Source organism: Hetaerina americana, unplaced genomic scaffold (genome assembly GCF_022747635.1).
Source record: "Hetaerina americana unplaced genomic scaffold, ioHetAmer1.1.p SCAF_15, whole genome shotgun sequence".
Classification (NCBI taxonomy): Eukaryota; Metazoa; Arthropoda; class Insecta; order Odonata; family Calopterygidae; genus Hetaerina; species Hetaerina americana.
Genome location: NW_027286625.1, coordinates 11,697,278 through 11,714,568, shown reverse-complemented (window position 1 = coordinate 11,714,568; position 17,291 = coordinate 11,697,278). Strand labels below are relative to the sequence as shown.

Here is a 17,291-nt window from a genome sequence, read left to right as displayed (position 1 = left end):
GCGAAGAGAGGGGTTTGTTGGGAGAAATCCTATGGAGGCAGGAAAAGTGGATGAAGGGGGTATTGACCGGCAGCGGGATGTTGAAGACTGTAATAGAGGGGAGGATGTTAGGCAAACGAGGAAAGGGAAGGAACAGGATAGGGATGTTGGACGGGATGAAGGAAGTACTCAGAGCTGAAGAGGGACCTGATGTAGAGTGGGATGCTGTTTTGCAAGGGGTCACAAATTATTTAATTAGTTATCATGTCCATCCAAAAACCTACCTTAACCAGTAGATTACCTAAATAATAATATTAAATGGGTACATATTACATTTGATAGTCTACCATTTATGATATGTCTTGATGCCCTTCAATCTCACAGTTAATTAGTCCTAAGCTACTACCTTGACCAATGTCATAATCTCTTTCTATACTCCCTGACCATCTTTACTACACAATCCCTCTATATGTTAAATGGCTATGTCAAAGGGTTAATGGAAGAAGGGACCTTATAGTCTCAATTTCACCTGAATAAAGACTTCCATCTATGAATTCTATGGTCTCGGGCTCAACTTTGTGGAGGTTCATGTTCGTTTAAATGAATATACTTTGTAACTTCCACACAATTTTTATTCGTACTACCGGTTTCAACGCAACGGCGTCAGCATCAGGTACAAACATTTTTCGGGCACAGGGTTGTATATATATGCACTCTTCGGAAAGGAATGTTGGGGGAGGGTGAGTGGGGTGAATGGCTAATGGGAGGGAGAGGGGTTAGGGGGGGGGGGGTTAAGCCAAGTGGCTGGCAGGTAAAGGTCCGTTGGTGGGGGGGGGGGGGGGAAGGTGGCATGCCCCATGCCACCATGAAACCGGTATTACGAATAAAAATTGTGTGGAAGTTACAAAGTATATTCATTTAAACGAACTTCCATCTATGTCTTTCCACCTTCCCCTTTTCTCTCATTCATATTTAACAAATCACATCTCTAAAAGTGCAAAAAAATTTCCTTTCTAACATCCTGACAGTTCATTCACTTTGTTTAGTGCACCCATTTTCCTTTGCCTCTGTATATACACTATAGCCTAACAGTGCTCTTTCCATCATACATGTTTCACTTTTATAGTCCATCTCAGTTTAGCTTAATAGTACTTTCTTCTCCATACAGTACCAATCTCCTTATCTTCACCCAAAACTTCGATCAACTGACTCCTGGTACTCCTTCCCCTTAGTTACAGCTATCTAGATCCTATTCTTTTAACTCCCACCACATCCTTCATCACTAACAACCAGTTTCTTTTAGCTACATCCATTATTACTTCATCAGATCACGTACACTATCTTCTTCTTTCTCCTTAAGACTGCTTGTCAACATTAACATTTGGATCAACACTAGATGAATGGATCTTTTATTTCTAATAATATTGCATTATTTGCCTCTACCATGGTCACTACCTACTTTCCAGTTTCCTATTCAGCACCATGGCTACCACACATTGGCTCTCCAATATACACTTTGTACTTATATCTAAATCTCAGCTGGCACAGATCAACATTTTTACGTTTCCTTCCTCTCTTGGTGCTTTCCAACTCCTGTCCTTAGAATCATCCAAAAATTTCAAGTCTGTATTTTCCTGGCGATATTCCCCACTCATCTTATTTTACACTTATATACTTGGCTGTGCAAAGAATCAATGCCATGGATTATATCTACATTTGTCGTACTGAAGTTGTCATTTAATGGAAAATAAACAGTTTTAGAGAAATAAACTTCCTAAAATGTGTCTCATTGGTTAAAAATTCACCACCACGAGAACAGATTTGCAGTTGTTACAGAGCTCAGTGAGAGAAGCCTAAGAGGACGCTCTTACTGTCCAGTGATTTGAGAAATGGGTCCCCTTTCAACTCCCCATTTACAGATTACAGGCCTTGTGATTGAAGAATGTATGCTATTTTGAAAATCCACAGAAGCAGGGCACACTGGCCCAGTGAGATACCATGAGTTTCCCAGTAGGCCATTATTCCATATAGCCTGTCCCTCTATGTATTAATTTAAATACGAGCTGCACATAAAGAATTTCCTATGCCCATTCAGATATCCAGTTTGCCTCTGCACCAAAGGATTTACTTGTACTGAAGCACTATTACTTTAAAAAAAATTCACACACCCACATTTAAAGTTCATGTATAGGGTTAATTTAAGGGCAAACATTTACTCCATTGCTGTTGGAAATATGAAAAATCTGTTTAGGTACAATATTGAGGTCTGCTATATAGCAGGACTAAAAATAAAAGAAGTATTTCGACAAGTGTGAGACCCCTTCCACCAAAATTTTTAAGTATGTCTGGTGTTACTACTCTTAAAAGTTATTGATAATATTAATGAATAACATTCAAATCTGCCATAATAATGTTTGAACGTATTCAATTTCATAGATGAACATGAATATAAATACTCTTTACGCTGCCTCAATTGAAGGGGGTCACATACTTGAGATAACAGCATGATAGCTATGGCTTCCAAAGATGAACGAAAGGCCTTCACAATTCACAGTCTAACTTGCACGTAACCAACCTCCCATCTGCAGGGAATTCATCTCTAGTTCACAGAACACAATATAATTCATTGATTGGTACGAAATGTATTTGAAGCCCAGTAAGTAGGCAAGTCAGCCATAGCTTTGTCGAAGTTATAGTGCAGAACCATTTTTAAAATGGGCAAAATTCTAAAAACCCATCTTATCCAACAGCCCAAATTAGATGTTACTTCACACACATTAGGATTCACTTCCCTAGATTAAAACATATTTTCTCATGTAGTAACTAATGCAGATCCACATTCACCAAATTCAGAACTACTCTGCCAAGAAGAAATGCAGTTTTCCAGGAACTTCTATGCAGCACTAAATGCTCCCAAATAAAGATATGGAATGCAATGCCAATGCGAAGTGTTGTGTAAAAACGTTGGTACTATTTTTAAGTACATTAAGAATCAATCAGTAGCTTGCAAATGATAGCCTGAAAAATTACTTTTAGCAAAGGAAAAAATACCATAGTGACTAATGGGCTGAACAATACTACAAATTTAACCATAAAAATAATACTAACATGAAAAAAGTAAATATTCCTGTCAAAATGTACGCAAGAAATGTTGGGAAAAAGGGAATGACCTTCCCTTAAAGTTAGGCTTTTCCTGAGAAACTTACAAAATATTCCCTTTTCCATTGAAACATTTTCCCTGGTACTTCCCATTACAAGCAAAATCAGAGAAAACTAGGACAAAATCAACTCCAGGTATGTACTCTACAAGACAATCAAAATCATACTTACATTCAAACAAATGGCTAACCTGTTTTCTGTAATCAAATCAGCAAACTTGTTTATCTAATCTATTTTGTTTACACGGCATTTTTATTCTCAAGAGATACAATTAAGCAGGATAAATAAATCAAAATCTCATGTAAAACACTTAATGTCCTGCCTGCACTCAGGCAGGATGCTACTCTTCACAGACAGCACAGGGTGCCAACCTTGTGGGCAGAGCACTTGACAGAATTCCAACAATTTGAGTGTGGTCATTATGAGCACCCATAGCTGACCAAGCAATGTGATTATTCAGGCTACCAAATTATCCTGGTAAACATGTTGCCAACTCAAGCTGATAATCGTGACTGCCATTAATTATTTTTATTAATTAAGCGCATTTGTAATTAATATATTAATTACATATGTACCTAAAATTTCGGCATACCAAAAGGTTTACTTATCAGTAGAATGCAATGATCAAATTTAAACTATTAATGCATCACGGTAAAGAATTTGCCAACTAAATTGCTTATCAATCCATCCTGGAGAGCACCTGAGCTACAGCATATTGTACACCACAATACCAAAGATTATTAATTATTCCATTAATAAGACCCAAAGTGAAAATGAAAAGTGGTTACAATGCTATTCAAAAGAATTAACATTTTTAAACTATATATTAAGTATCCATACTAAAAAGAAAGAAAGACTTACTTCTCCACAGATTTCATCTGTGGAAAAGTAAGTCTTTCTTTCTTTTTAGTATGGATATTAAATACTTCCACGAAGTGAAGCCTGAAACAATAGAATATATATCAAGTAACTGTTTATGAAACACTAACAAGGATAAAAAAGACATTGCTCAACATGTGATTGACGAAACAATTTATAATGGCCTTTTGAGCAACTTAGGTATCTCAACATATGTACTAATGCTGTTGTTGCCATGGAAAAAACATACTTGGACATCTTCCAAGTTACTTAATCCAGCATAACCTTCACTATACAATATATTACTTTAAATTATGCAAAACGCCTACCATATGGTCAATGCCAGCCATTCAGTTGGTGGAAAAGGAGTTTCCTCCTCTACGGCTCACCACTGCTTGGGATACATAAAAAGCCAACTATTTACCTTAAATGCCTCTACGACATAATTACCACGAGGCAGAAAGGGGTATAAGCATTTGGTCAAGTCTTATCAATACCATGCTCTTTAATCAAATGTCATGACCATCTCAACAGAAAAAAAATTCCAGACAAGATTGTGCTAATGAATAGGTGAAAATTGTTTTTTACTTAAGAGATGACAAAAAAGTCTCTCAATCAATCAAATTTTCTAATTTAACTGGTTTACCCATTGAGCAGAAAAGCATTGCAAAAATAGCCACTAAGCTAAATATTTCATTCCAACTGCTTCAAAAAAAGCCACTTCAAAATATAGTTAGGTACACAGAGAAAATAGCAAATCCTGTAGTTATGAACTAAATTGTGGCTGGCTACTACTAAACCATAATAATTAGTTGGGAATTTGAATCGACAAATGCTGGACACGTAAAAACCATGACAGCAAACTTCACATTAGCCATCCATTTGATACCCTTTAACTTTTTCATAATTTTCATTGATAAACCCAAATCAGAAATCTATGTTGTCTTACACCCCTTGATACACACTACCTTAACCAACTATTTCAATCGGAATTGTGGTTTTCTCTCAAGAGTGAAACCTCAAGGAGACAAGTTGCTTATGCACATTAATCCAAGATCCTATTAAGGAGCATTTCAATTATTCTGGAGTGATCGCTACAAATATCAATGCAAGAGCCTCATATATATCGCTCAGCCTAGGAAAATCACGGTAGAACCCATCAGGTATCACACAATATGTAGCTATAGAGAAGATAGCTCAATAATTACCTTATTCCAAGTTTATTAGGAATTCTTTTAACAACAAAAGGTACGTGGCAGAGGGAAATGTTAACTCCCTTAATCAATACCCTGATGTAGCCCTCCCAGCAGTAGTTCACAAATTCCAAAAAATTTCGGGAGATGCCACAGCAGAACTTTTAACTGAGTCATCCGTTAATATGCAATTCAATGCAACAATTTCAGAGTGTAAAAGGCAAATGACTTTTACACTGAAATAGTCGCATAGTTATAACAATTCAGGCAAACAAATGCCTTGGGGAATCTAAAGGTTTGCTTGGATTCAAAATATCCATGCCCATAAGTTAAAATATGACAAAATCCCAGGGGAGAATTCAAGCCCAATACCTTAGGGTTGAGCACAGCATTGAACCAACAACATCAAATATTCTTGAACTCTCCAGATACATTTCATTGTTCTCACTACAGGATTTGGCCAAAACAAAAAAAACCAAATGGAATCCTAAGAAATCCTTTAACAAAAATTCCTGCATTGACCTTGATAAACTCATTAAAAACATGGAAGAATTAAATCAAATTGCCCACATGCAGGACCAGCACATCCATCATACACCCAGTGGTGCTTCATTCAAGGTAAAGATTGAGAAAAATTAATAGAACTTGACCTCTCCAGTTACTGGGCAAAAAAATACTTTTAGTAAAGCTAATATTCCTTTCCTGTTGATAGCTATGTCATGCTGTTGCCAAATTAAAACATTCCACTTAAATCATTCCAGTTTAAGATGTATGTGACAAAATATAAGGTACACATCCATATGATGATAGACGACCTTGAAAATTTTTCTAGAATGACCCATGAGAAAAAACTGTATAAATTTATCTTAACCAGAAGTTAATTCTCAAAATTAAGACTATATAGTATTTCAATGCCCCACCAAGCCAAACCAAGACTTAAAAGACAAAAAGCCCAATACTGAAATTCACTTAATAGTGTAAAGATACAAGTGTTACATTTCTAAAATTCTAAGAAATGCAGGGCATGGACCAGTAAATTTTAATGGAGTCATTCCCTAATATGCATTCACATTAACTCATTTAAGTTTCTGTAAAAAGTCAAATACCCTGCAACCATTTCAAAATATCCCATATCTTTCCTATTCCCACTTCATGATTACAGCTTCTAAACTCTCACCATGGAAAGACATTCACACTAATACTGAGTGAACATTTAGGAATATCACCAGGAAAATTTTCTGAGTTTAAATACACCCACATGCACCATGTACAACGAACTTTTACTTTCACCGATTATGAATATCATATTTCAGTGGATGGAACAAATACCCATTGCATTATATGCAGATGGATTGGTGGTAGCAAATGGGAGGCTGAGGCCATACTCCGACGAGAGAACTTCAAGTTTCATTGGAGACATAATGGATGGCTACTTTCCTGCAGAGTTACAACACCAACACCCTGAAGGTGTCATCTTCAAGGTGGTTTCAAAAGATGATTCTATTGGCACTTCAGTTCATTTCACAAATGCTCGACTGTTCACAATTAGTTATAATGAATCCTCCACAAAGAGAGTAACTAAACTTTTCCTTTCCCAGGTCACAGACAAAAGAAATGAATTTCATGCTAAAGGAGCCACATTTGATGTAAAATTAAGCCTAATAATGCCAAGTCCAAAATCAGAAACCACAACACCGAACGAAAAAGTATGCTAAAAATTATCCCTGAGGGTATTCAAGTAACTAGAATAAATGTATCTTACCTAGCGCCGATTTAAAAATCAAACAATTTTTTACTCCAACACCATCCAAACAACTTTAAGTAGTTTTCTACTAGAAATTGCATCTAACGAAATTTTGAACTAAAACAGAAATCTGTGGGTAAATATTATGCCAACCGAAGCAAATCCGTAAAATGTATATCAATAAAGGAGTGTGATAACCTACCTTCAAACTAAAGATAATCTGGAGACTGTTTCTTCACCATTCATAAGAGAATGGTAATTACAGTTGCTTATGACTCAACATCCAAATTTAGATGACTAATACTAGAACTATTTCAGGTATTTGAAGGGTTGCAGTCACTCCAAGATAAACTTCCAGTGGGACAAAATGAAATCCATATAAAGATTCTATCAGACAATGGTAAGTTTATTTATTAAGAATTAAACTTTATATCAACAGCATTATACACATTACCCTATTTATTCCCTATTAGGAGACAAAGCATGTACTGTTAGACTATCATCAACAGAGACTAAAGTGGGGTATCTCTTGAGACAATTAGCAAGTGGAAAAAATGCAAGATTGCTCACTGGGTGCCCTTCAAAGCCCCTTACCGAGTGGAATGATAGTATTCTAGATGTACAAAGTACACCTTCATTCGCTGAGTGTGGAATAACAGAAAATTGCCTTATAAGGCTGCAATTTTCCCACATTGGAAGACGTTAAATAAAGATGAACCCAAAGGTCAAACAAAAAATGTACCTTAAAACTCAAAATTAAACTGAATAAAAAAGTTTTAGTACTAATTAATGCTTTATTCATTTGTAATATTTAACCTTCAACTGTTAAAATGCAGATAATTGAAAACTTTCCAAGCTAGCTTCACTTGAGAAAAAGACAAAAAAAAAGAAATTACAGTGAGTGATGATGTACATATGCCCTTGGCCAATAAAAATACTTCAATTTAAGTAGGAATGGATCAATATTACACATTCAAGCATGTACTAGGACATATTACTTTTGGATCACAAACACTAATAGGTATCTTCATAACCCACATTTAGTGCAGTCTACAGGGGAGTTTAATCTGCAGTATTTAAATGCTCAAGATGAAATGCTTATTGGCACAAAAGCACGGACAGGATGTTATATCACGTGCCCTCGAAACTACGAAAGCTTACAAATGCAAGTGAAACATATCAAATGTTGTGATCAGTTGAACTTTGTTATTAATTAGAAGTCATTTATCCAAGGGCAAATGTATCCTGGTTCACCACCACCCTGATATATCGGAATGATGAGATGGTTAACACAGAATAGGGTTCAAGGATTTGTGCTGGTACCAGTATTTCAAATTACCATCTCGCTGGCCAGCAAAAGAAATGAAATGCAATACACAATTTAAAGCTGGCCACTCTTAGCAACCACAATCTTCTTCGAGGTCTTTCCACTTTGAGATCCATAAGCTTCGAGCTATAAAATAAAAACGCAAATGAGTATACACACTCCCACTCGTATAAATGTAAAAGAGTTATTCATTGCAATGCCCTTACCTTCTTCACTACATCCATACCCTCAACAACACATCCAAATACAACGTGCCGACTGTCCAGCCAGCTCGTTTTCACGGTGGTAATGAAAAACTGGCTTCCGTTTGTGTTGGCCCCGGCATTGGCCATAGAAAGGATACCTGTGGGTAAGTCGCAACCAATAACTCAACTAAGTCGTAACGAAGGTCAATCTTATTCATCTAACTAGCTTTCACAACACACAAACCTGGTCCAGTATGCTTCAGGGTAAAATTCTCGTCTTCAAACTTATATCCATAAATAGACTTTCCTCCAGTGCCATTATGATTGGTAAAATCACCACCCTGGCACATGAAGTTCGGGATTACACGATGAAAAGTGCTACCCTCATATCCAAACCCCTTCTCTCCAGTGCACAGGACCCGGAAATTTTCCGCGGTTTTCGGTACCACATCACTCCTCAGCTAAAATTCAATTAAAATGTCGATTAATCCCATTATCGAGAAAGGTAATAACATTAATCACGTACATGAGGTCATTAAAACTTATTTAATTGCCATCTGTACAACGCCTAGTACTCCATCTTAAGAAACCAATTACGGTACAACTGATAGACCGGTAAACAAGCAGGAGGGCAAAGCTAGAAAAGTTCAAGAACACGTGGACGAACACGTAGCTCCGGCTTTAACAAATTGTGCTATCAGCGAACACAACGGTCAGTAAAATACCCGTTTGAATAAGCATTGAATTCCGTAATTGGACGACTTTAATGAATGAGATAAGGTAGAACAGCCATTTTGACTTCCAATTTGAACCTCGTGTTCCAGTAAAACAAGAAACAGGTTTAAAAATTATACTACATATTTTGAGGGATAGCATAAGAACATTTAAAGTTAATGAACAAGAGCAGAACAACGGGGCGTATACTATAATGAGTACATGAGCATACTTTTCATATCTAAATCCGGACACCTCCCGGGGCGTCGGCATGTCACCTATCTATTTTCAGATTTTCACGAAGAAAATAATTCATATTAGAATTACTAACCTCCATCACAATCCTTCCGACAGCCTGATCATCGGCAGTCATGTCGAAATACACCCGTGGCAAACTCATTTTGGTAGCTAAGTTGCGAATTACTGGAACTACACTCGCCCACAGCCGACACTTGCTTGCAGATCCCTGCAAAGAGAACGATTGGCGGCAAAGTCTGGCCACCCCAAAAGCCATGTTCCCGGATAAGGTCGTGCGGCGGAAAAGTACTGACTCAACTGCAGCGTTTAAACGTTCCTTTCTATTGTTTAAACTATTTAAAAAATTAAAAATTTTACTTTAGTATATATTTAAAATGTTTTATTAGCTCATTATAAGAGTATTTAACAATATTTAGCTTGTTATTTTATGCTGCGGAAGGACCTTGAAACCAATGAGGCCCCTGAGGTCAGCGTTGTGACCCGTTAGAGGGCGGTAATAATAATTACGCCTACGCGAAATATAATTTTGTGAATTAACTTTTCTATGTTATTAAAAATAAATTAGCGATCCCTGAATTCTTATTCATTACTAATTTCGATAAAATTAATAGTTGCTAGTTCATTTTATGCGCTAGTAACAAACAAGTCATGCAAGTATTTTGACGCTTCCTGACCGTATTTTCAAAGAAAATGAACCAATAATGGTGGGTATCTTTGCTAAATAATGATGAAATTGAAGATAAATAGTTTGTAGTGATTAATCTTGATATTTGTTGTTTTCATTTATACTCCTTTTATCGTGTTATGCATAGCTTTTATGTGTTTAGTGTCACGGTAGCGTCTTGCTCGAGAAACTGATCCCCACGCGCATAACGTGACTAATGCAATTGTAAATGCTGTCGCCTTTTCTTTTTTGTCGTGCCTTTCAGGAAATAAATGTTACAAGTATTAAGAAATGTTTCTAATTCAATAATTTATCCCCCACCTTTCCTTTCGTTTCAGAGAAATGGGAACTCAAGAAAGTAGTTGGCCACTTATGAGGTGTGTAGGCAATTTTCAATTACTTGTTTGTTTTGTTGACTATGGGTTGTGTTGAAAACCTTGAAGTAAGTGTTTACATAGCCTGCGTTCTAATATTACCGCACCGGACTTGATATGTTCCGTACTTAAGGGATACTGATGTGCCTTCCCAAGGAAATTTGCTTAAATATTGTTAAGAGTTGTTACCGCATAGCCTCTTTTGTATTAAGGACCGGTAATAGCTACGATTAATGCATTACACCTCTTTTCTGCAGCAATTAACAAAGATGAACGAGTTTACTTGTGTTCATTGTAGAAATTAAAGAGCGTTAATAAACATCTTTAATCGCAGAGCAACGGAACATTGTTAGTCCATTTACACTACTTGGCAGTCGTGACGTTTTCGTCTCAAATGGTTCAGAGAGTTTATATTTTATGTTTTTATCGTGTCAGTGTTCATCGAACTTGTCTGGTATTTGTCATTATCTTCTCAAAATTCTGTTCGCAACCAGTGGCGTGTAAACCATTTTCCTATCAATGGATACTTCAACGTACGACGTTTTTGTTTCTCTCAAAGATTTACTTTAAATTCATCCAAGTGAAGACTTTATCGTGTAAACTAGCGAAATTGTTTTGTTCCATGTTTAAGTTTCGCCCGACTTAATGTTAGTCCAAATTGGAATAGGAATAATGCGAATATATTGATTTTACGATATGGCAAAACCATAGTTTTTCTTGTCATCCAACGGTTTTTACCTTTGATTAAGATCGTAAATACTGTTATTTTGTGGCGATGGTGGGAGCAGATTGCTGGTTTGGATATATTTTCAAGTGTAAGACTTAAATTGTAAATCAGTCCCTAACTAAATTGATACGTGAAATATTTATCCAGTTATCCTGAGTGAAATGGGTGAAAAATCATTGGAATAAAGTTTAAAAAATATCAGGGCAAATAGTGGATGGAATATGATCCTCGGTGGATTATATTCGGAGTATCAGTCAAGGAAAAGCGTAGGCAGTGCCGCTTGTTTTGATCGTTTATAATCGTTGGATGAATGAATTGAAATAGTTGTGAATTAAGTCACAGTTGATCGCATTTTGTAATCAGTTCGTAAGGAAAGTTGTGGAAGATGTTGCTCGTAGATATTGAGATCCGTAGTAACATACTTTTAAGTACCTCGTATCTTCATGCATTGATACGTTAAATAAACTCTTTAAGATTTAATGTAAGATTACTGATAACTCGGTTCAAACTAACTTCTCCAGAGTAGTAATAAATTGTGAAAGTTAGGAGAAATTTTTCATAAATATTACTCACTTTGACATAAAATTATCTTTTGTTGAAATTATTTCATAAATACCTATTGTATTTTAATATTTATTCAGAGTTATTAAAACCAATAATACCACATTTTATACTGGATATATATCGAGTAGTGCTAGGCAGAGTGAGGGAGGAGAGGGGATTTGGGAGAAACCAAAAGGAGGTAGGAAATATGAATGCCGAGCATTAAGTTTGGCGATGGGATGTTGAAGACTGATAGAGGGGAAAATGTTAGGCAAGGGAGGAAGGGCTAGGGATGTTGGACAGATTGAAAAGAGAAAAGAACTATTCAGAATTGAATAGAGGCTTATTAGAAGATTGGATGTCGGGTTATGATTTGTTAAGAGAAACAATGGAGTAGTTGCTGTTCTGTTTGATAGGTTGTATCCTTCAAAAGACGTACAGGGAATATGTGGACAAGCTAATAAAAAATTAAGATTTATGTGAAGAGTATTGGATAAACGTGATGAAAATATCAAAGAGAAATGTTATCTTTTACTGGTTAGGCCACATTTAGAATATGCTGCTAGTGTATGGGATCATCACATTGTTGGATTACTTGCCGAATTGGATCATGTGCAGCGTAGAGGAGCTAGATTTGTAAAATATTGTTATGGTAACACTTAGTAGCATGTCCAAAATATTAGAAGAGCTAAGCTGGGAATCACGGAATGAAGTTTAAATGTCTTGCATAAATTGGAAGGATATCTCTTTAGCAATGTTGTGTAAAATGTATTATTACCCCCATTGTACTATGGTAGGCAAGATCATATCAATCAATATAGAAAGATTAAGTGTAAAGCAGATAGGTTTAAGATGTCACTTTTTCTTTTACTGATAAGGGATGAGAATAATATTGTCCGGCCGTGGTAAAGGTAAAAATATTCGGGTCAAAATTAGTAGCCTGGTGTGTATTTACCTCCTTCCACATATCCTAGTGGTGGCTTACAGAGTACTAAAATAACCTACCTTAACCAGTAGGTTACTAATAATAGTATTTTAGACCTGGAAATCATGCATTACTTCTTTTAGTGTTCAGAAGAATTAAAGCTAAGGCAACTTTAATAAGATTAATGAAAGAATTAATTGAATGTTGCTATTTTTGCTCTGTGGTTTCTTTTGCAATTGCAAGTACCTTTTTATATTTACCTTAATTTGCAAGATTACCATCAATAAAATTTAGTTTAAACAATATTGTAAGAATTATCTGTGGCAATGAGATCACTAATAGAGAGGAACATAGAATATAATCAGGATGTATTTGCTTGTTTTGTAGATTTTGCAAAGACGTTTGATAGTGCAAATTAAGAAGAACAAATGAATCTATTGCAGAAAAATGAATAGATTGGAGGGATAGGAGACTAATCCACACCAGAACATGTCTCTGACTGCTCAGATGTGGGAAGGGGGACAAAGAGTCATGATGGGCAGTATTGGGAAGAGGACTAAGAAAGGCATCCATTATTACTTCTACTGTTCAATGTAAATGTGAAGGAAGAGAAATGAGGATAGGAATGAAAGTCAGTGGGGAATTCATAAAATCAGTTAGGTTTGCTGATGACCAATCTCTAGTTTGCCAGTCAGCCCAGGGATTTCAAGCATTGCTGAGTGAATTAAAAATTCAGTGCAATAGGTATGGGTTGAGAATTAATGTAAATGATACGAAGATTATGTGATTTTCCAAAAGGAGAAAGGCTAAGTAGTTACACATTAAAATGGAAGGACCAAAACTAGAGCAGGTGGAACAGATCACATATCTCAGAAGCGTTCTGGACCAAAATGGTCACCGTTGTTGGGATATGAAGAATTGAAATAGGCCAAGAAGCTTTTACAAGGAGTTGGAAATTGATGACAGGCATGTTGAGTATGGTTATTAAGAAAAGCCTCATTAAAACTTTGATATGGATCATAGTTATGATGCAGCATGGAAACTTGCTCATTGAAGCAAGATGATAGGCTTTCGAAATGTGGGTGTGGTGAACGATGGAGAAGGTTTAGTGAACAGAAAGGAAAGCAAATGAGGAAGTGCTGTATGGTTATGGTTGCCTGGAGAGGGGATTATTGGAAGAAATCATAAGGAGACAGGAAAAATGAATGCGAAGCATATTCATTGGCAATGGAATGTTGATGTCTGTGATAGAGGGGAAATATTGGGCAAACAAGGAAGGGCCGAGAATAGTATAAGGATGTTTGATGAAATGAAAGGAGGAAGGAAATGTACGGAGAAAAACAAAATTTGCACTTTTCCACAGATTTATTTGTAACGTACAATACGTTTCAGTTCATCGAACCATCTTCAGGTACAAGACAAAATTCAACTTGTGATAAATCATATTTATACCTGTTTGAAGGAGGGGGGGGGAAAGAGTGAGGAGTAAGGTAGGTGGGGACAAAGAGGGGGAAATATGGAAATCCCAAAGAAACAGGGAAACTAAAGAAATTGAGAGGGAGGATGAGCACTTGTGGTCGCTATTTGAGATGATGGTGGCAGGTAGCTGGTGTCCTGGTAGTGGGAAGGAGGGAAGAATAAAGAAGGGTTAAGTGGGAAGGAGACATCGACGGGATAGAGGCAGGTTGAGGGATGAGATATGAGTGATTCTAAGAAGAACATTATCAGGGAAGGGTTGTTTGACACATACTGAGAGTGGGTAGGGGGTGGTTTGATGGGAAATACGTGAAGGGTTGAGTCAATGTGAGAGAGGGAGTTTCACTTTTTGCTGTGGAAACTGGATTCTGAAGAGAGGAGAGTGGTTTACGAAAATGTTGTCGTTTAAAAGAACATTCATATTTAATTTTACAATTACAAGTTGCGTAAAAATATCAAGTCCTTTGCCCTTGTTTTCGTAGTGTAGAATTACCGGATTAAATTTACATAGGTGGGATAATTGTTGAAGATGCTTAGCTAGGAGTGATGTTTCATCCAAAGTCCTCCAGCATCTTTCATGTTGTTTTATTCTAGTTTTGAAACTTATTCCGGTCTGGCCTATGTAGCACATATCACATGAATCATACTTCACCTTGTAAATGCCAGATTGTAAGAGGGGACCTAATTTGTCTTTGTTGCAGCAAAGGATTTTCCCAGAGTGTGCAGATTATGAAATGAGATATTAAATTTTCTTTTTTCATTTTTGGGCAATCTTATTAGAAGGCTCACCCACACAATAGACGACACCACTTTTTGGGCTTCGGACTATGGGAGCATAACTGTGAAATAGCTTTAAATTTTAATTTTTTCTTTAATAGATTGACAACAATATTTACACTTTAGCCATTGGATACTGCTATTGATTTTATTGTGGTTCATGGTTGAAATTTTTTATGTTGATGAAAGAAAATTTAATATCTCATTTCAAAGTCTGCGTGCTCAAGGAAAAGTCCTTCAAAAAAATAATTCAATTAAGGGTTTATTCAATTGGTTTAAAACATGTATGCGATATGAGGTTCATACATGCTCTCATCTGTCCTATTTTTCTTCTTTGAAGGCTTTGCCATTGCATCTCATGTTCATAATTAGTACAGTCTGTGAAATAGTATTGTTGTGAAAAATGGAGCCACTGTGAGCTTTTCTGTTGACTTGTATCCAAAAGTCAACATTACTGACACAACAAATTTCTTAATATGTATAGCTATATAGTGAAAGTGAGGAACAGGAGTATGTGAATGCTTGTAGTGACATACATACATTTGAATGAAGTACTTAAAATGAAAAGCATGACTAGTGTGGATTTGTGTTGTTGTGAAAGCATTATCAGATGTGTCAGGGAAAGATTAATTAAAAGGGAAAATCCACAGGAGTTTATTACTGTAATCAGAACCAAATGCATATTGCAACCCAGAGAAAAAAAGGATCTTACCCTGGACAGTCTTTCCTGTGATGGCAGGGTCAACACAAAAACTTACACAAATGGCAGCTTCTTATTGGCTTCCACATGCCTTTTAAGAATGTCATGACTTGATGCCATTTTATAAATGAGCCAATAGGATATAATTATCATGGTGTATGCATAATAATATTGTTCTTTTTGGAATTTATTTTTCTATTTTTTCCGTTTGTGTTTTATATAACTTACCAAGTTGAATCATTTTCCTTTTTAATTACAAAGCGCTTGAGTAGCATTTACATTAGCTTGTATATTTGGTGTAAAATACAATTGCGACTACGATCTCCATTTATTAAAAGAGTAGCATCCTTTTTTTTATCAATACTGTCAAGCAACTCTGCCTAACTTGGAAGTAGCAATAGGTGTAATTAAAGAAACATATCCTAAAGTATTTCTTTTGTTCATTCCTTCAAGACCTGGATCTATAGAGTTGCAGTCTCATGTTATCCACTCTAATTATTCCCTTCTTCAAATTTGAGAGAAAAAATTAATCACTTCAGGTTAAAGGAATGCAGGAGTCATATTATCTCTTAAGGGTTACCAGTTTATTTGAGTCCTTGGAAAACACAAGTGATTCAGCACCATATAAAGTGGCTGATTAGAACTTAAAATGAAATTCTTGAAAATAAGTTTTATGAATGGTAAAGATTTTCTTCTCTCCTTCTCAAAGGAGGAAAATTTACTGAAATTCCAGAAAATATCCATCATAGGTTTTTAGGCGGTGTTTCTTATTTATAATGGCATGTCAAGAGAGGCTTAGATTCTGGCAATGGCTGTCAGCTTCCCTTGTTTTGAATATTCGAGCATTATCTAATTCGTGGATTAGAAATATATTCCTGGGATCTATATAGGTGATACATTGCAACAGTTGGAAATTAATGGTCATGTCTCAGGAAATAACTTACCTTAAAATTCTGCTAGCAGTTTCTAAAAGTTTTTAGTAATATTGGAAACAATGTGAAAGAATTTTCTGACTAGTAATGGGGAAAATAAATAGCTATTTATTTTATGCCTTTGAAATTAGTGTCATTTAATTTTATGGCTTCTAATTCTTTTCAGTCCTGCTGGATTGTGACCAGAAGAAAAACTTGGTGTCATGTCTCAGTTTGGAGCCAGTAACAAGAACCCACCATGGGTTCGAAATACAGGTAAATTGATAAATTTACTCCTTTAATTTAATTTGCAATTGTTTCTCTGTCCATAGGAATATGCTCTGAGCAAAGTTGTAAACAGTCATTTTCTTTCTTATCATGTTGCATACCCTGGGTATTTAAATGGGTTTTAACTCTCCGTTCCGGCAGATTTTTAAAGTCTAGTTTTTTAACATGCATTGCTTCAGTAAAATCTTAGCTTTCTTAAAAATTAAAAATATTTAATGGAACTTTGAATGTAAACTCTAAAGTAATTTTAGTATTTCTTCTTTGTGTGATACACCGTAAAATATTTTCCTTTGTGGAGTGGAACATCAGAAGAAGAGCACACATCACTCATCACCTTTCTAATTTTTCTTGAAGCACACACACTTTGTATCATCTTGTGGTATTTTTTCTTCCCCTTAACCACGATAGGAATGAGATGATGTTTGCTAAGATCTCACAAGAGATGATGTGGATGATCCCTTGAAGGAACATGCTGCGTCGGCTTATCAT

At 36.0% G+C, this 17,291-nt stretch overlaps 2 protein-coding genes across 3 annotated transcripts in view; one reads left to right on the top strand and one right to left on the bottom strand.

Annotated features, from left to right (window-relative positions):
- Positions 1-7,318: 7,318 nt before the first annotated feature.
- Positions 7,319-9,670, bottom strand: LOC139686799 (peptidyl-prolyl cis-trans isomerase). The gene is made up of 4 exons (XM_071583847.1): positions 9,491-9,670; positions 8,690-8,906; positions 8,467-8,603; positions 7,319-8,386 (listed from the first exon to the last, which is right to left on the bottom strand). Exons 1-4 carry the CDS (start codon positions 9,557-9,559, stop codon positions 8,315-8,317), a joined length of 495 nt encoding a protein of 164 aa, XP_071439948.1. The 5' UTR covers positions 9,560-9,670; the 3' UTR covers positions 7,319-8,314.
- A 224-nt stretch (positions 9,671-9,894) lies between these two features.
- The window catches only part of LOC139686798 (cell division cycle and apoptosis regulator protein 1-like), a 55,302-nt gene continuing 47,905 nt past the window's right edge, over positions 9,895-17,291 (top strand). For both annotated transcript variants that reach the window (XM_071583846.1, XM_071583845.1), the window contains exons 1-3: positions 9,895-10,121; positions 10,420-10,458; positions 16,702-16,790. In XM_071583846.1, coding sequence (XP_071439947.1) covers positions 16,739-16,790 — 52 coding nt within the window. In that variant the 5' untranslated portion in view covers positions 9,895-10,121; positions 10,420-10,458; positions 16,702-16,738. The remainder of the gene's footprint in view (positions 10,122-10,419; positions 10,459-16,701; positions 16,791-17,291) is intronic.

Bases quoted from the DNA above. Each gene is read 5' to 3' on its own strand.
- LOC139686799 (XM_071583847.1), bottom strand. From the start codon at position 9,559: ATGAGTTTGCCACGGGTGTATTTCGACATGACTGCCGATGATCAGGCT. The intron at 8,907-9,490 runs GTTAGTAATTCT...ATTGAATTTTAG, and splicing joins TCGGAAGGATTGTGATGGAG to CTGAGGAGTGATGTGGTACC. The intron at 8,387-8,466 runs GTAAGGGCATTG...TTTATTTTATAG, and splicing joins GTATGGATGTAGTGAAGAAG to CTCGAAGCTTATGGATCTCA.